Source organism: Cucumis melo, chromosome 5 (genome assembly GCF_025177605.1).
Source record: "Cucumis melo cultivar AY chromosome 5, USDA_Cmelo_AY_1.0, whole genome shotgun sequence".
NCBI lineage: Eukaryota > Viridiplantae > Streptophyta > Magnoliopsida > Cucurbitales > Cucurbitaceae > Cucumis > Cucumis melo.
The window spans coordinates 1111313-1128224 of record NC_066861.1 but is presented as its reverse complement, the minus strand read 5'-3'; the positions used below and the strand labels follow the sequence as shown (position 1 = coordinate 1128224).

Genomic DNA, 16912 nt, shown 5'->3' with positions numbered 1-16912 from the left:
GTAAACTTAGAGATAGAAATGACGTTGATAGTGTTAATTTTGAAACACTAAACAAAATTTACCTAATGACTCTAAATGTGAAGGAATAATTTAATATCGAGTAAGAATTATGCAAACATTTGACTAGGTGTCGAAAATTTTAAATTTAACTATTTGAAATGACCTTAAATAGTTAATTCGATGAGTTTACGTAAAAGTCAAAATTGCTAAAATATTTATAAAATATAACAAAATTTCATATTCAATCAATTATCAATGATAAATATTGATAAACTTCTATTACTATCTATTAAATGTCTATCAGTATCTATTAATATTATTGATATAATTCAGATATAACATGAAATTTTACGTAAATATTTTAATTTTGTTATATGGTAAATCGTTTTGTCTTTACGAAGGATGCTTTTAGAAATTTCTAAATTACATAAAAAAGTTTGTAAAAGTTGGTCAAGAAGGTTGAAAATATAATGGTGTTGGTGATAGATAATGCATGGTGGTGCTTTTTGAGTGGCCAATCAAACTCAAATGTCTTAAAGCAAATATGAATCATCAATATAATATTGACACACCAAAATTAATGTATCATTATTATAATTATGCCATCAATATTTGCAACTTCAATTAAGTATAGTTTTATAACAATTTTTGTCACAATTGTAAAAGATTCACTTTCTTGACTGTATTTTAAATTATTGTACTATAAATATTTTAGTGCAAATTCTTTAATTCTAATACTAAAACATAGTTTAGTGAATACTAATTTCGATTTGAAGCTGAAATCACATCGAATCGGAAAATGCAAAAAACAAAAAAAAAAAATCTCATATGAAATCGAACTAAACCGTTCATCTATGTTAAGGGATGTTCACAGTTCGATTTGCGATTCGGTTCAATTTTCAACTGTTTTTTGAACACTTCTATTAATTGTGATGCATATCTCATCTTTAACTTAACAAAAACTGAAAACGTGAATTAAATTAGGTTCTTGTTTGTCATAAACAATTAGTTATTATGACGAATGCTTCATCCAACTCAATAAAATTAAAGCGTGAATTTCTATTTAAAATGCGTGATATAGAAATGAAAGCAACAGGTATATAGCTTTTGGAAAATTTAACAAATAGGATTGAAAATAGCATAAGGGTGTGTTTAGACAAGAAATGTTAGTAACAAGACTCGTCCTCTCTTTTTTTTTTTAACATAAAGTTTTAAATGTTTTTTTTACTTGTAAGTGTTCAGGTTAGTTTATGCACACTTCGACTAACTTTCACGAGATAACATGTATGATCCTACAAAATTTAGGTGTCAAGAAAACTGGTAAGAAATCAATTCTTAGATGAGTGGATACCATAGATTGGATTCGTGATTTCTTTTTCATTTGTTGTTAAGTATTTCAACTTTACTTTAAATTGTTTGAATAAAATAAAGTTGCTTTTCACATATTCATAACTCTTTGTTAGACATAGAAAATTGAGTATTCAATTATTGTTATGAATGCATTTATTAGGTGATTTTCTACTATATCTTAAAAAGTGAAAGGGAGATCTTTGCACATGTTGGATTGTTTTAAATTTGGGTAATTAAAGTTTGTGTTAATTATTATATGATTTCATACAAAAGTAGCTCTTCCATGACCACAAACACAACCTCAAAATTCTCACCAAATACTCTTGACAAAAATGAAATTGGACATTATTTTCTATTATGAGAAATTTTAGTCAAGGATTAAAATGTTAACATCGAAATTTCAGTTTCACACAACTAAACTACGAATATTGTTATTAAAATGAGTATAACTTGCTAACATAGTGTTTGTACCATCAACATCGAGGTCAGATATTTGATTTCTCACCCTACACATTAATCTGATACCTTTCCAAAAGATATGTGTTTGAGTGTATTTGTATGCATGTGTTTTACGATAACCCATAAAAGATATTTGAGATATCAATGGATATTCAGTATCGAATTTTAACCCTAGTTTTTCAAATATATATCGATATAGTTTTTCAAATATATATCGATATGTCGGCAGCTGTTTTCATCCTCGATTTTAGCCCTCGTTCATATGCGATTCTTCAACTCTTGTAGGTAGTTTCTTTGTGTGGGAATCTTCAACCATCACTTGGTATTTTCAAGTTTCATCCTACTTAGTTGATTCATGATGAAGCTTAATTATCTTTATCTATCTTCTTGAACAATTAATTAATTTTTATTGACATCCCTTCTATTTTTAAGTTTCAACCATAATTTTGTGAAGATGAAAGCTTAATTATCTTCCTCTCTTAATTGACATTTAAATGTTGTAGGGTCAGGTAAATTGTCCCGTGACATTAGTCAAGGTACACATAAGTTGACTTCAATACTCACATATATTAAGAAAAATCTTCCTCTTATAAAATAATTAATTAATTTTCATCAAAAGAACTATAGATACCTCTCTAGTGGATCATCAATTTAAATATCTTCTAAAAAATCTAAAGAAGATTTGAATTGGTATTATTGCATTATTCCTATACCATAATAATTTATCGGTTAGAAACTTAAAAGTACCATACATATATGTATAGTATGATACTTGTTCAAATTTACTTTATATACTCACAATTGCTCAATTTCAGTTCTACGTACTTTCCATGATTTTATATCTAGTCCCTCAAAATTAATTTTTTACTAAAAATAATTAAATAACCATAATAATTTTCCTACAATAAAAGATAGGATGAATATGCATTCGCCCATTTATGGTAAATGTGCTAATAGATAATAATAAAATTTATTGAAAATATATAGATTAAAATTAGCCACAACCGAGTATAAACATGAGAGCAAAAATGTACTATAACCTAAATTGGGATGGAGGGACTCAAATATTTGACATCTTGATTAATGATACATGTTAACGTGAGTTTACTCGTTTAAATAATCTATAACCTAAATTGGGATGGAGGGACTCAAATATTTGACATCTTGATCAATGATACATGTTAACGTGAGTTTACTCGTTTAAATAATTGATGTAACTTAAATGGTAACCTACTTTACTCTTATAACTGAACAACAAAATAGTATGTAACATAAAATTAAAAAGGAAAACATTTTGAAGCTTTTAAAGAATTGATATAAACTCAAAGTGTATACGTTAACATTTAATTATTATTTTACACCAAAGTTGAGAATGCACTAAGAAACCATAAAGTTTTGTCCACATCATCTTTATCCGATTCCAATTTGGAGGGTTATGTTATGGTCCACCTCATTTTCCAATTCCAAAACGCAACTTCTTCATTCATTTCTTTTTTTTTCTTTTTTTATGTGGTACGAAATGCTTCCATTTCATAAAAGTGATGATAACACTGTCTGTTTTGGTCGTTTAGACATAAAAGTTATCTCATTATTTTGTTAAAGAGGTGATGAAATCTTACCAAAAAAAACTAAAATATCCCTTATTTTAAAGTTTAGGGACTAAAACATATGTTTTTAGAAGTTTAAGAACCAAAATAGAATAAGTTAGGAAGGTTAGAAACTAAAATAAGATTTAAGTCGTGGAACTTCTCCGGCCTAACATTTTTCTCTTTCTTGCCTCTTGCCTGTTTATCTCAATTATCTCTATCTTTCAAATGAAAGGTTGAGAAAGAAAGTCAGAAGATTTACCAAGTAGAATTCATGGACAAAATAGGGATGGGTAGCTACCAACATCAACCTCCATTGCCATTCCTTTAGAACAAGTTAAAATAAGCATCCTTACGCTCCATCCGAGCAAGTTTTCAGAGCTTCTTACCCTTTCGATTCTGCGCGGTGGGGGGGAGGAAGGGGAATGGGAATGATTACGTAATCAAATATGTCAGAAATTGCAAGTAATGAATCAGGGAATCAAAATTTCTGGTAACATGTAAACTTTTATCATGAGTAACATCTTCCTGTTGTTTTCAGATTACAATCTCGTTGATGTGAAAATAATAGATATGAGAACAAAAAAGAGAAACTACAACAAAATGCCTCAAAGGCCTAGGAAGAAAATTGCACCTTGAGGCATTAACAAATTCAGGTTGGTTTAATGTTGGTTTTTAGATTCAGTTGCTTCACCATAAACCAATGGCCTTCCACCAAATTCCTCCAACACCGAGCCAGATAATGATGTTAACGACAGATACGAGGAACCCGTAGCCCCACCATTGAGCAAGAGGAACATAGTTGGCACCATAGAAAACAGGTGCTGAGCCGATTCCGTAGTGGGTTAGGCCACCCATCAGATTAGATAAGAAGGAAAGTACAATTGCTCCAAAGTAGGGGGGAGTCCCCAAAGCACTAGCAACAGATAAGAAGGCTGTAAACATCGCGCCTATATGAGCAGCTCCACTTGCAAAGAAGTAATGAGAGTAGAAATAGAGAAGAACTAAAATGCCGAATGAGAGCTGCCAGGAAAGACCTAGACCGCCAACAAACTGCGGAAAGAACGCATTTTTGTGAGTTGTTAGGAGAGGAACTCATACAAAGTAGCACAGTAATAAACATCGATTGCCAATTGTAACAGCAGCATTCAGAATGAACGATTTTAGTAATATAACAATGTGCAAAGATTAGAATCCGAGATTCATATGCAAGATCTGGCTAGTTTTATACAGTATTGATTAATACAGCCAATCTTGAAGGAGCCACCGAGCAGATGTTGGAGCTCGGCTATGGAAAGTTAGTTGATGATATTAGACTTCATTACCTCAGGAAGCTATTTGCAGCATGCATAATGTGCTAGCAGATTCAAAAGTAAACAACTTATGCCCCATTCAATAATCATTTAATTTTAGTTTTTGGCTTTGGAAGGTTAAGCCTATAAATATTATGTCAACCTATAAATTTCCCTTTATGTTATTTACTTTCTAAAAATGTTTTCAGAATCCAATCTAATTTCGAAAATTAGGAAAGTAAATTTTAAAAATTTCTTTTCGGAATTTGGGTAAGAATTCAAAACATAAAAAGGGAATGGGAGAGAAGCAAGAATAACTATTAAAAACATAAAACTCAAATCAAACTCTCTATCAAACAAGGCCTTCTCAAATCAAACCCTCTATCAAACAAGGCCTATGAGATTTTCTTTCCAAATTCATTTCTTTGCGGATTTTCTTTAGGGAAGGAAGAAGGAAGCACAGGTTCTGACAAATATCACTGACAGTGAAAGGGAATCAATCTACGGGCACAATGTCTTGGACTGCGTAGGATACCATTTATGTTAATTCATCAGATGCGTGGAGTTTCTAGTTTTTGTAATGTCCCACCCCCCTACAGGCTCAATTAGAAACAATTCTTCAAGTGGTACCTACTTACTCAAAATGGCCCCCTAGGTAAAGAGAGTAATTTTCCAGATAGGAAAAGGATGACGAAAAGAGATTGCTTTACTGTTTTTGTTTTGTTTTCTTTTTTTGTTTTCTTTTCTGGTGGCCAAAGAGAACAATCAAATTTGCAATCAACAGGCCAAAGGCCTTGAAATGCACATAAAGATATCTTAGAGTAAGTTTGGGGTGAATTTTGATCCTAGTACTTTTTTTCTGGTACCTTTTAGAAAAATGCAAATTAATATTGGGCTCTTAGGTACTCCTAGAATGATGAAAGAAACCTTTGGCTGTCTAGATGCATCTAAGAAGCAGTTTTAATTACAATTATAAGCATTTTCCCTAGTGTAAGTGTCATGCTAAACGTGCTTCTAAACTCCTAATCATGCATCCATACACTCGTATTCTCAGATTATCAATCTCCCGAGGAAGGCCAAGTGTATGTGAAAAAAAAGAATTTACGACAAACCTTCACAACAGTTTGGCTGAACCAGGAGATGAGACCATATTTGTTGAGATACCCTGCCATTGCAATGAGTGCAGCAAACCACGTTAGAGTGTCCCAGGCAACAGCTTCTCCCAAGCACTCTTTCCATGTCACAACCCCGGTCACAAGAAGAACAGACAATCCCAAAATGGCAGCAGTAACAGCATCCACATTAAGAACCCCTCCAAAAACCCAAAGACCCACCTGATCCAAAGAATAAGGAAGGCAGCTGTTAATATGTCCACTGTGCAACTTAGATCAATATAACATTGAGAACTAGGCAACTCACATTGAGAGCTCCACAAAGAAACAAATTTTGTACACTAAACAATGACAAAACTCATTAAAAGCTTCAGCACTAGAGTTTCCAACATCTCGACAATGAGAAAAGCATGAGAGAGTAACACAATTTCAACTGACTAATCAGCAATCCACATTAAGAGAACCACAAAGTAACAAAGTCTATATTCTATAATACATGTTTCAGCAGAATTGATAGTGTTATAGATTTCAAGATGAGTAGCTTTCAGGTAGCTATTACGATGAAGCAAATGTAAAAGCAAAACATTAATTAGTCATAGTCTTAGAGTAGAACAAGAGCCAAATAGCTGCTTAAGGAATAGGAAATGAAGTTCCTAAAATTCAATCAATTCAAAAGGCAAAAGGCAAAAGTTTCGAACTGTTAAGAGGAAAAGAAAAGTAGGGACAGGGTCATATAGATGTTCATTACCGTTAGAAGTAGAGTTCCAGCCATTATAATCTCATTCTTGGTCATTGGCCCCATCTTTTCCAATTTCTCTCTGGCAAGCTTTGGTGCATCTGGGCTGCTCTTCACCGTGGGCGGATAAACTACATACAAAAGCAATGGCACCACAATCAAGGAGATCAATCCTGGAACAATGGCTGCTTTAGCCCAGTCAGTCCATCCAATTGTCTGTTTAATTGTGTTATACGTTAGAGTCGCACTCAGGGGATTAGCAGCCATGGCTGTCAAGAACATAGATGATGAAATCACCGAAGTTTGAAAGCAAGTGAGCATCAACCAAGCTCCCAACCTATTCTCCGTCCCATCACCAACATTGCTACCACAAGCAACACAGAGGGATTTTACCAGTGGAAGGAATATCCCTCCTGCTCTAGCTGATACCGAAGGAATTGCCGGCGCCAATAAGGCCTCGCTAAATACTAAACTATACCCTAACCCTAAGGACGAACTACCGAATAGAGAAACAAATTGATAAGCAATTCGATTACCAAGTCCGGTCTTAATGAACCCTCGAGCAAAGAAGAAGGCAAGAGCTATGAGCCATGGAATGGGATCGCCAAACGCAGAGAATGCAGCAGAGAAAGTTAGGGTTTTAGTCAGAACAGAGGCACCAAGTCCCAGCAAGGCAACAGCACCAAGAGGCAAGGGCTGAGTAATAATCCCAACGATAGTAGCGAGGAAAATCGCAAGCAATTGCCACGCGTTTCGAGAAACACCAGACGGCACCGGAACAAACCATAGAATGATACCCGTAGCAATCGATGCAATCAGTGGCTTAATCGCCGCACCTTGCCATGGCTGAGGAGCTGGAGCCGGAACTGCAGCAGCAGCAGCAGAGGAAGAAGAAGAAGACGCCCGGACAGTAAAACCACCGAGATTCGGACCAGAACTTCCGAAATTTAGAGCTGGTTTAACGAATTTAGCTTCATGGGATAGAGCAGACGGAATGCGGAACCTAGTTCTAACACCGCTACCGAAAATGGCGGATTTGGGAATACTGGGACGGAGAGATGAGCAACGAATTCGAGCATTAGATTCAGAATTCGGAAGACGCGACCGGAGAGAAGGGAGATACGAGGAAGTAAGCGCCAGAGACGCCATTAACCGGTCGCTGATCTAAAAAACGACGGCAACAACGGTGAAAAAAGAAGATTCCGATGAGCCGTCGAGATTAAAGAAAGCGAAAACCGACTAGTGGACAGAAATCCGACGGCGGATATTGCGATTGAAGAACAACGATTCGACCGAAGATGAAAAAAAAGAAAAAAAAAAGTGAAAAGTCAGCTTCGAAGGTTCCGCCGGAGTTGGTTAATGCGGCGGAGTTTTCGAACAAGGGAGATCGAACCACGTGGTGAATCTAAATAGAATCAATGGGATGACATGGACAAGAGACTCAGCCAATGAGAGAGACGGAAGTCCACGTGGCAGTAGGTAAGTGGTGGATGGTTCTTTCAGGAATGAGGATCTGATCTGACATGTGAGGTCAGAAAGGGAAGGGATGGGAAAATGACGGAGTTGCCCTTACGATAGTGAAATGTAAAGGCACGTGCACCACCCGTGGTAGGGGAAATAAGATTGAGAAGGAGGAGAAACGGTGGAATTAAATTATTATTAAAAATTAAGTGGGTGAATTGAGCAAAAAAAGGGAAAGGGAAAGTGGGTGTAATGACTCAACGGAGTAGCGAAGGGGCGTGAGGCGCGTGACTATCTTCTAAGGGTCCAGCTGTCGCTTTCTGCCAGCTAAGCCAAGAATGTCCAATCTGATTCTAATCAACGGAACCGCATCTCATTCTATAAATGTATATATAATATAACCTTATTGACATTAAATGACTCTCTAAATTTTGACAAAATCTTACTCTCTTGTTCTTAAGAAAAAAAAAAAGGGAAATAGAGAAGGTATTAATAATACTATATAGTACATAATTGAGATAATTAAATATTATAGTTTTATACTTTTCCAAATAGTCATTACCATAAAAAAGTCGCTTTGGCCGAGTGGTTAAGGCGTGTGCCTGCTAAGTGCATGGGGTTTCCCCGCGAGAGTTCGAACCTCTCAGGCGACGTTTAATTTTTTAATCTTTTGTTTCCAATATTAAATTTTCTCCCGAATTGTAAACGATTCTTCGGGCCCATTGGGCCGGAAACCACAGCCCAGTTTCAGTTGCTGCTCTAATCCAACCCAAATGCAATTAAGCCCATGTTCGATAGATTCTTCAATAATTTGTTTCTTTTTTTTTTTTTGGGATTAGGAATACAAGGTTTATATGAATTGAGTTATGTTGAACTAAGAATTAGAGAAGTAGTAATTGAGTGGCTAACAAGGCAATTTAATTGTATAATGTTGTGATTTTGTAAGAAATAAATAATATTTAATTACATTTTACAATGTTATTTTATAAGTACAATGAGACGACTGGGACCTAAATCATATATGTTTTTATTGTTAATTTATATTTTATGCTAGTTTAGCTAAACTCACTTTGATATAATTAAACATATTTTAAACTTCAAACTATATACTTTGTAAATAATTTTATCATTTTATCCTTTATATTATAATGTATGTTTGTGGAAATTATATCCACGTGTTATTGTTTTTGACAATTATTCTATTTAGCTTAACTTTTCAAGTGTTTCATTTTGAAAAACGACGTTTAAGTATTCGACAACTACTGAAAATAACTTTTGAGACACTTACAAATTTATTATATATATTGTAAGTCTTTTTTTAGATATGACTATTCAAATCGAAGTAGTATAGACAGGGTTTGAATAAACACCTCCTGTTATATGAAACATTAATATTTAACCATGGAAATAACAAAACATATATGGGGTAAATAGAATAGATTGAAATTTTGGCTTATTAGTATTCCCATATCTAACTATTATGCATACATATATATATAACTTTTTTACGATGTGAAAAATGCACTATATATTGGGTTAGTGGATTAGTTATTTATGTTGGAGGCCTTTTTTTAAAAAAAAAAAATTTAAAAGAACAATAAATATAAAACCCTAAGCAAAAGAGAATAATGTAAAATTGGGTTCTAATTTCTTCCCCAATCACTCTATATCCAACTAATCCAAGACATGATCAAGTGTGTACTTTGTTTGTTCTTCAAGTAATCAAAATGATCTTTAGGGTGGTTTTGTATTTTTCTAGATTAAATAATTCATAGGCACACATGTTAGTCATGGACTTAGCCCTTCAAAGTCCTAAAGAAAATGATTGGAGAAAAAAAAGAGACATTCTTCTTTATCAATTCATTCAAGTGGAAAAAAACAAAGAGTATGTCATCACTCTCTTTTTAATTATGTCTACCCCTATGAGCTATTGTTTTTGTGTAAAATATTTCAATTGGGTCATTTTCTAAGCTTAATTAGCTTTTGATGAGAGAATTTGGGGAAGATGCAATCATCTCTCACATTTACTCTCTCTGTGTGTGTGTCACCCTATATATATTATAGTTAGTTTTGTCTTTTATGTTTATATGTATCATTTAATCCTTTTTAAGTTATTGTATTTCTTTTATTCTCTTCTTTTTTTCAAATTTAATTTTTTTTCTAATAACTGTTTAAAATATTTATAAATATAGTAAAGTAAATAACGTTTACCTTCGTTAGACTGTGATATAATACTATTTGTGTCATAATAGACACAAATAGTCTATCATGGGATTGTCATGAATAGAATGTGATATATTTTTTTGTTATATTTATAAATATTTTGGTTCAGTTTATCATATTTGAAAACAACCTTTTTTTTTACTAAGCGTAGTAGATTTTTGTTCTTTAGTGGTTTTTTCTATGAATGTGACAATTTTTTATTATTATTATTATTTAAAAAATTATTATTATTTATTATTTTCTAGACGACGAATCATTCTCCTAAATATACATAGATACACACACATATATACATGGTATACATACATATATACGTGGGTGTATATATAAGCATTATCATACGAAGTAGCTTTAAAAATATCTATTGATTTATAGAAAGATTTCACTTTTTTTTTTCTTTTTCGTGTAATGATCCTTCCTTGCAATGCTAAAATTTTTTCCTTTTGAATATAGTAAAATGTCAAATTATCGAGAATATAATAGTTCAATTTTGTAGATCACACTAGCTTGCAATGCTAAACTTTTTTCCTTTTGAATATAATAAAACGTCAAATTATCGAGAATAGTTCAATTTTGTAGATCACACTAGTGGAGCTAATGTCAAATTGCATCTTTCAATATTCACGTACCAACCCAAAATTAAAAATTGAACTTTTAAAACCCTAAAGATGAAATTGAATAAAATGACAATCTATACATACATACATAGATATATATATATATATATATATATATATATATATATATATGTACTTCATACGCACACACAATATCCCAAAGTGTGATTACTTTTATTTAAGGTAAAACTTAAAAGAAAGAGAGAGATAGAGATAGTGTGTTACATAATGGGGATTTAGAATTGAAACCAAGCATGTGCATAACTAATCTCTAATTGACATAATTAGTTATGAAAATAATGGAAAAGTCACAACCAAAAAAGACCAAAAAGGTTTTAGAGATTAAAAAAAGAATGATAAAAGATCTCTACTACTTGTTTAATTCCCCTTAGTGGAAGAGAGGATATTCAAACATCTCTCAACTTAGTTATCATTATAACCCATTCATCCTAACAAATAATCATTTAACAACCTCCATTTTACCCTCCGTTCAATCTAAACAGCTTATTACACTTGTAAATATAATTCAATTCACATAAATTACATTTTCACGCATTCCCTCTAATCTAAAAGATTAGAAATTTTTGAATCTTCACTCAACATATCATTTAACGAGAAAATAATTACAGCATAATCAACGAACAATACGTGCATCCTATACATCAATCTTTAGAACAATCATCGTGAAGAAGAAAACTTTATAATTCTTTAATATTTTAACCCAATTACTTTCACTCACTTACTACACACAATCTATCATTGTCATATATGATCTTATCAACAATAATATTAAGAAAAAAGAGAGAGAATAACAAACTTCCATTAATTTCACCAACTAAAGACATATATTCATATATCCTTTTTTTGTACATGCATGTTTACAAATAATAATAAACTACATATACACTGTGTATGCAATAATATTGTTAATTTCTCTTTCTTTCTTTCTTTCTCTAGCTTAAAGCATAGCCCTCTTTAATGGAGTGCCTTCCAAGGGTCTTCAATGTTCATACCACAACCCTAGACTCCTTTTTTTTTTATATTACTTCACATTATATATGAACAGCTTTTCAAAATTAAAAAAATAAAAAGAAGAAGAAGAAGAAGAAGAAGAAAGTTTATATATAGAAAGGCAAAGAAAATGAAGAGATCTAGAAAAGATAGAGATGTGAAGAATAATCTAGCCAAACCCTAAATATATCCCTGTGAAAGTGTTAATATACATCTCGAAAAATTATCTAAAATGACCGTCTTGATATATTTCGTCTATTTTCTTCGAGGATAAAATTATCCGTCGTCGATATTATTGTGTTGTGGTCTTTTCGAATAATTTCTGAATTTACTATTGGACTTGAAAATTGAGACATGGGAAAGAAGGAACATCTTTCATCAAATCGTCCAAGTCCCATTCCCCAATTGAAAATTCCTCATGAAGAAAATTATTTGCTCCAACCCCACCACCATTAATGTTGTTATCAGTCTTTGGATTATTATTGTTGCTAAAATTATTATGATTAGCAAGGCAGTTGATGTTGTTAATTAAGTAATTACTATGGTTAGCTTCTTTAACTATGGTTTCATTTTTTAAGCTTCTCTCGACGACAGTGGTGGCAGTGACGGTGGTGGTGTTGTTAACACTCTGCAAAAGAGGGAGATTACTAAAGAAACTCTCGTGATCTTCATGGAAAAAACTTGGTTCGACCCCGGTGAAGGTCGAGGTGGTGGTGGAGAAGAATGGTCCACTGTGGGCGGAGATGAAAGGGAAAGGATCGAGACCGATAATAGGATCCGAAGCATAGATGGGGAACTCATCCATTAAGCCTTGTGATTGTTGTTGTTGGTCTTGAGTCGATAAGAGGCCACCAAAAAGGTTAGGTTTTGAGTCTGTAGAGGGGGAGCCGGTGGAGCTGGTGTTTGGTGATGGTGTTGAGGACAAATTCTTGAGCCTCTTTTTAATGGTGGAGTTCCAAAAGTTCTTGATTTCGTTATCGGTTCTTCCCGGTAATCGTGCGGCAATTTGAGACCATCTGTATTCACATAGTCACGTACAAGTATATTAATACACATTCTGTGCATTAGAGAAATAATGCAGTTGACTCTTTATAACAATCATGGTTGTTAAATTTGTTGACACATACTTCATATGTATGTATATAATAAACTCATCTACTACCTAGTTACATTCTGATATATATAATTGACTTCTTCAAACCTAATATCATAATGCAACTTCATTATAACTCATAGTCTGTCTTGTTTCTATTGGTCTAATAGAAAGTATAGTGTAAAATGAAGTTGGAAATATCTCTATAATTATAAATATATATATAATGGGTAATGTGACATGGACATGATCATTTATCACTATCAAATGTAAACTGATTTTACACTCTAGCTCATTTTCTTTTAATCAAACTCTCTCCTTTTTACCAACATATTAAGTTTTTATATTTAATTACCCAAAATAAGCTATTGCCAACTTTAACTAACAATTTACCAAACAAACCTGTTTCCAAGAAGAGAATGCAAATGTATGATAAGGTGTTCTTCTTGGGGAGAGAAAGCTCCACGTTTGAGATCAGGGCGTAAGTAATTGATCCAACGTAGACGACAGCTCTTACCGCAACGTTGAAGACCTGCATTACGAGCAACATCGCTCCAACAGCCTTGGCCATTGTTAAGCATATAGCTCATCAACTTATCATCTTCTTCAGGAGACCAGAGTCCTTTCCGGAGCTTCGTTGTCGTCATGCCACTGCTCGCACCCGTTGTCTCTGGCTTCCTCATTGTAGTAATAAATTGAACTAACAAAGAGAGATGATCAGAAGGCAGAAGAAGAAGAAGAAGAAAGAATATAGATTTTGAATTTGTGGGAAAATATGTTGTTGTTGTTGGAACTGGGTTGATGTGGATCTGTGTGGAATTTATAAAGAAGGGGTGAAAAAAAAGAAATGAAAAAGGGAGATGGAGTATGAAAGATAAAATTATGATGATGGTGATGGTTGTGGGGTTTGCTTACAATATTGGGAAGAGAGAGAGAAAAGGAGAAGGTTGTTGATGGGTCTTTTGGTAGAAACGGTTTGGAGGGGGACCTTATATTAAATTTAATTCAAATATATTAATTAAAGTTGGAGAGAGAGATAAACGGTGTCGTCTTGTCTTTGACTCTAGACTCTCTAGACCCTCCTTTTTTTCATCTTTAATTTATTCTTATTTCTAATTACAGTAAAATAATCCAAAAATATAGTAAAATATTACAATCTTTTACATGTATTTTTTATAGCTACAAATACATATAGATCGTGATATTTTTCTATATATATATATATTTTTTTTTAAAAAAAAAAAAAATTTATCATTAAAAATTTAAAATTAGATAATTATAATGAATAACAATTTTAGAAATAATAATTAAATATATATCAACACTTTACAAAAATTACAAATATAACAAATTCTATCAGCGATAAGTTGATAGACTCTTATGAATAATCGGTGATACACCAATATTTACAAACATAGTCTATCGGTAATAAACTCTATATAGTTATCTATTTGCAATTTTTTTAAAAAACGTTACTATATACTTAATTATTTTGAATCTAATTGTTTATATTTACACTATCCCAAAATAATTTTTCTTTTATTAAACTCCCGCAACTCTAAACTTTAGAGTTGGTAGCATTATAAAAATCCTATTTCTTTAGAGGTTGTATCATTTAAACTTAAAAATAATAATTGTATCGATTTAAACTCTGAATTTTCACTGTACCTATCCACACCCTAATTGAACCCTTTCATAATTAAACATATCCATACCCTAATTATTTTAAATCAATACTTTTGTTAGATTGATATATAATTAATTGTTGTGTGTTATTTGAAATAATTTAGAGGTTAAATTGAAAAATGATATTTCTTCACTCACAAGGTAATCATCATCCATGAAACTGAAAAAAAAAATGTTTAATGTGAGAAAGAGAGAGAGAGAGAGAGAGAGAGAGAGAGAGAAAGAGAGGGTTTTGTTTTCCAACGAAGCCAAGATATTTGCTTCCATTTCACATAACCTAATATTTCTCTCTCTTCCCACACGTGTAGTTTAAGATATATACTTCCCTTTTTCCTTTTTACTTTCTTTCTTTTTCTTAATTATATATAAAGGTTAAAATTATATGAATTCTTTCCCTATTTTTTCATTTTTAATAATAATGGTAATTACTTTAAGTTTATAAATAAGACTAAATTACTATTACGTGATTTAAATTCGAAACTTTCAGGTTTGTATCAATTTAAATATCAAACTAATAGTTGTATTAACTTAAACAGATTTAAATTATAAACTTTCATAAATGTACCATTTTAAACCCTAAACTTTTATAACAAAGTCTAATGGTTGTTGAATGAGTGATAAAAACATATGACTAATAGAATTTGTTATATTTGTAATTTTTTTTTAAAAAATGTTACATACGTACTTAATTATTATCTCTAAAAGTGCGATCGCGGTTACCGTTACTCTAATTTTTATAGGATAGTTTTTAAAACTTTGAAACTAGGGTTAGTAATGTAGGTAGGTTTATGATCTTTTAATTTCATGTTCGATAGATTTGTGAAACTTTTCTTTTAAAAAAATTGTTAAATAGATGAAACCTCTTATTTTTAGTTTCATATGTTCGATAGATTAGACGTAATGTGGTGAAATGCTTTGGTCATTTTGTTTAATCCAACTCATTAATATGAATAATCTCCATTTTACATTTCTCCAAACATCCCTTAGTTGTTGGATTTGCAAATGATTAATTCTAACTTTCATTAATCTCTCAATCCCCTTTCTTTCTACTATGTGTACGTAACCCATTCGGACATTAAAAATTTCGTTAAAATGACTATAACTCAATTAATTAATATTCTAAATTTTATACTTTGATTCTTTTGGCTCTAAGTTTTAATTACGGTTATTAAACGAAAATATTTAAAAGTCCGTACTTTACTATTTTATTGTTAATGTTCTTTTTCTTTAACATCAAGTGATTTTTGGGTAAAATTTTAAAGAATTATTATTACCATTATTTTTTGGAACGATGAGGTGGGTAAGTTTTTCGTTAAAGTAAGATTGTTTCAAGAGACATTTTTACATATAACAAAATTTCAATTTTACATATATATATATGTTTTTCACACTCACTTGATAAAGTATATGTGTCCTTTTTTCCAAAAAAAAATGATGTAAATGAAAAAACTAATTTTCATGTGTAATTCAATATAAGTACATTAATGGTATAATTCATATTAAATATATATCAGTTGTATGATACTATGATTAAAAAAAAGAAATATTTTCAAAATAGAGCAAAACTTTAGATTCTATCTTATTATATAAAAGAAAAATAACATATTTTTAATCATACCTAAAATTGTTTGCTATTAGTGAACTATTATTGATTTATTTAACATATTTACAAATATGGAAAATAATTAGTTAGGTAACTACTATAAGTTTTCTATATATATTTTTTTTTAAAAGGCTAATTATATTATCAGCATGATGGGTTGATATGAATCACAATCAAGAATTAGGAATTTGAATATCAAATTAATTGTAATGTAATTAACAAAGACACTTATTTTTATTGGAAAGAAAAAGACATATTTTTAGGAGTCCAAAAAGGCGTACGGAGAATTTGAAAATTTTGACATCAAAGAATGGAAAATTGTGTTTGAAGTTACTATTTATTGTATATATATATATATATATATAAGTTAATTATTATTTATTTTGCCTTAGAAATTAGGTTTTCCTTTTAACGTATTTTACATGCAATCAACCTAAAAAGTCGAAAATGGGCTAAAACTAAACAAGAGAATGCTTCAATAATCTTCTAATTTTTGTTTTTAAGTCTTAGTTTTCTAAATGGATATTATCGCAAAGGACACAACTATTGAAGATATTTACAAAATATAGTAAAATTTCTTATTCTATTGATGATAAATACTGATAATCGAATCCATCTTATTTAGTATAGGACACTCTAGTCTGATTTAGAAAGCTGAAACTAGAAAAATCCTTTTGTGCGGT

At 31.6% G+C, this 16912-nt stretch overlaps 2 protein-coding genes and 1 non-coding gene across 4 annotated transcripts; 1 reads left to right on the top strand and 2 right to left on the bottom strand.

Annotated features, from left to right (window-relative positions):
* Positions 1-3522: 3522 nt before the first annotated feature.
* Positions 3523-8125, bottom strand: LOC103491513 (dicarboxylate transporter 1, chloroplastic). 2 transcript variants are annotated; one of them, XR_007821107.1, is made up of 4 exons: positions 6548-7928; positions 5800-6021; positions 4030-4448; positions 3523-3794 (listed from the first exon to the last, which is right to left on the bottom strand). XR_007821107.1 is itself a non-coding variant. In XM_008451496.3 (3 exons), exons 1-3 carry the CDS (start codon positions 7682-7684, stop codon positions 4086-4088), a joined length of 1722 nt encoding a protein of 573 aa, XP_008449718.2. In that variant the 5' UTR covers positions 7685-8125; the 3' UTR covers positions 3883-4085. The 2 variants fall into 2 exon arrangements, 1 of the variants encoding a protein (XP_008449718.2); XM_008451496.3 differs by lacking the exon at positions 3523-3794 and having other exon boundaries at positions 3883-4448; positions 6548-8125.
* A 442-nt stretch (positions 8126-8567) lies between these two features.
* TRNAS-GCU (transfer RNA serine (anticodon GCU)) lies at positions 8568-8649 on the top strand. Its single transcript has one exon. It is a non-coding gene; the product is annotated as a tRNA-Ser (tRNA).
* Positions 8650-11643: 2994 nt separating this feature from the next.
* On the bottom strand, positions 11644-13720 carry LOC103491515 (transcription factor MYB46). Its single transcript, XM_008451497.3, has 2 exons — positions 13343-13720; positions 11644-12863 (listed from the first exon to the last, which is right to left on the bottom strand). The coding sequence occupies exons 1-2, from the start codon at positions 13621-13623 to the stop codon at positions 12179-12181; spliced, it is 966 nt and encodes a 321-aa protein (XP_008449719.2). The 5' UTR covers positions 13624-13720; the 3' UTR covers positions 11644-12178.
* Between the last annotated feature and the right edge of the window lie 3192 nt (positions 13721-16912).

Excerpts from the sequence above, each read along its gene's own strand:
- LOC103491513 (XM_008451496.3), bottom strand. The coding sequence starts at position 7,684 with ATGGCGTCTCTGGCGCTTACTTCCTCGTATCTCCCTTCTCTCCGGTCG. Across the intron at positions 6,022-6,547 it reads CTGGAACTCTACTTCTAACG|GTGGGTCTTTGGGTTTTTGG; the intron begins GTAATGAACATC and ends TCTTTGGATCAG. Across the intron at positions 4,449-5,799 it reads TCAGCCAAACTGTTGTGAAG|TTTGTTGGCGGTCTAGGTCT; the intron begins GTTTGTCGTAAA and ends TTCTTTCCGCAG.
- LOC103491515 (XM_008451497.3), bottom strand. The coding sequence starts at position 13,623 with ATGAGGAAGCCAGAGACAACGGGTGCGAGCAGTGGCATGACGACAACG. Across the intron at positions 12,864-13,342 it reads CATTCTCTTCTTGGAAACAG|ATGGTCTCAAATTGCCGCAC; the intron begins GTTTGTTTGGTA and ends ATGTGAATACAG.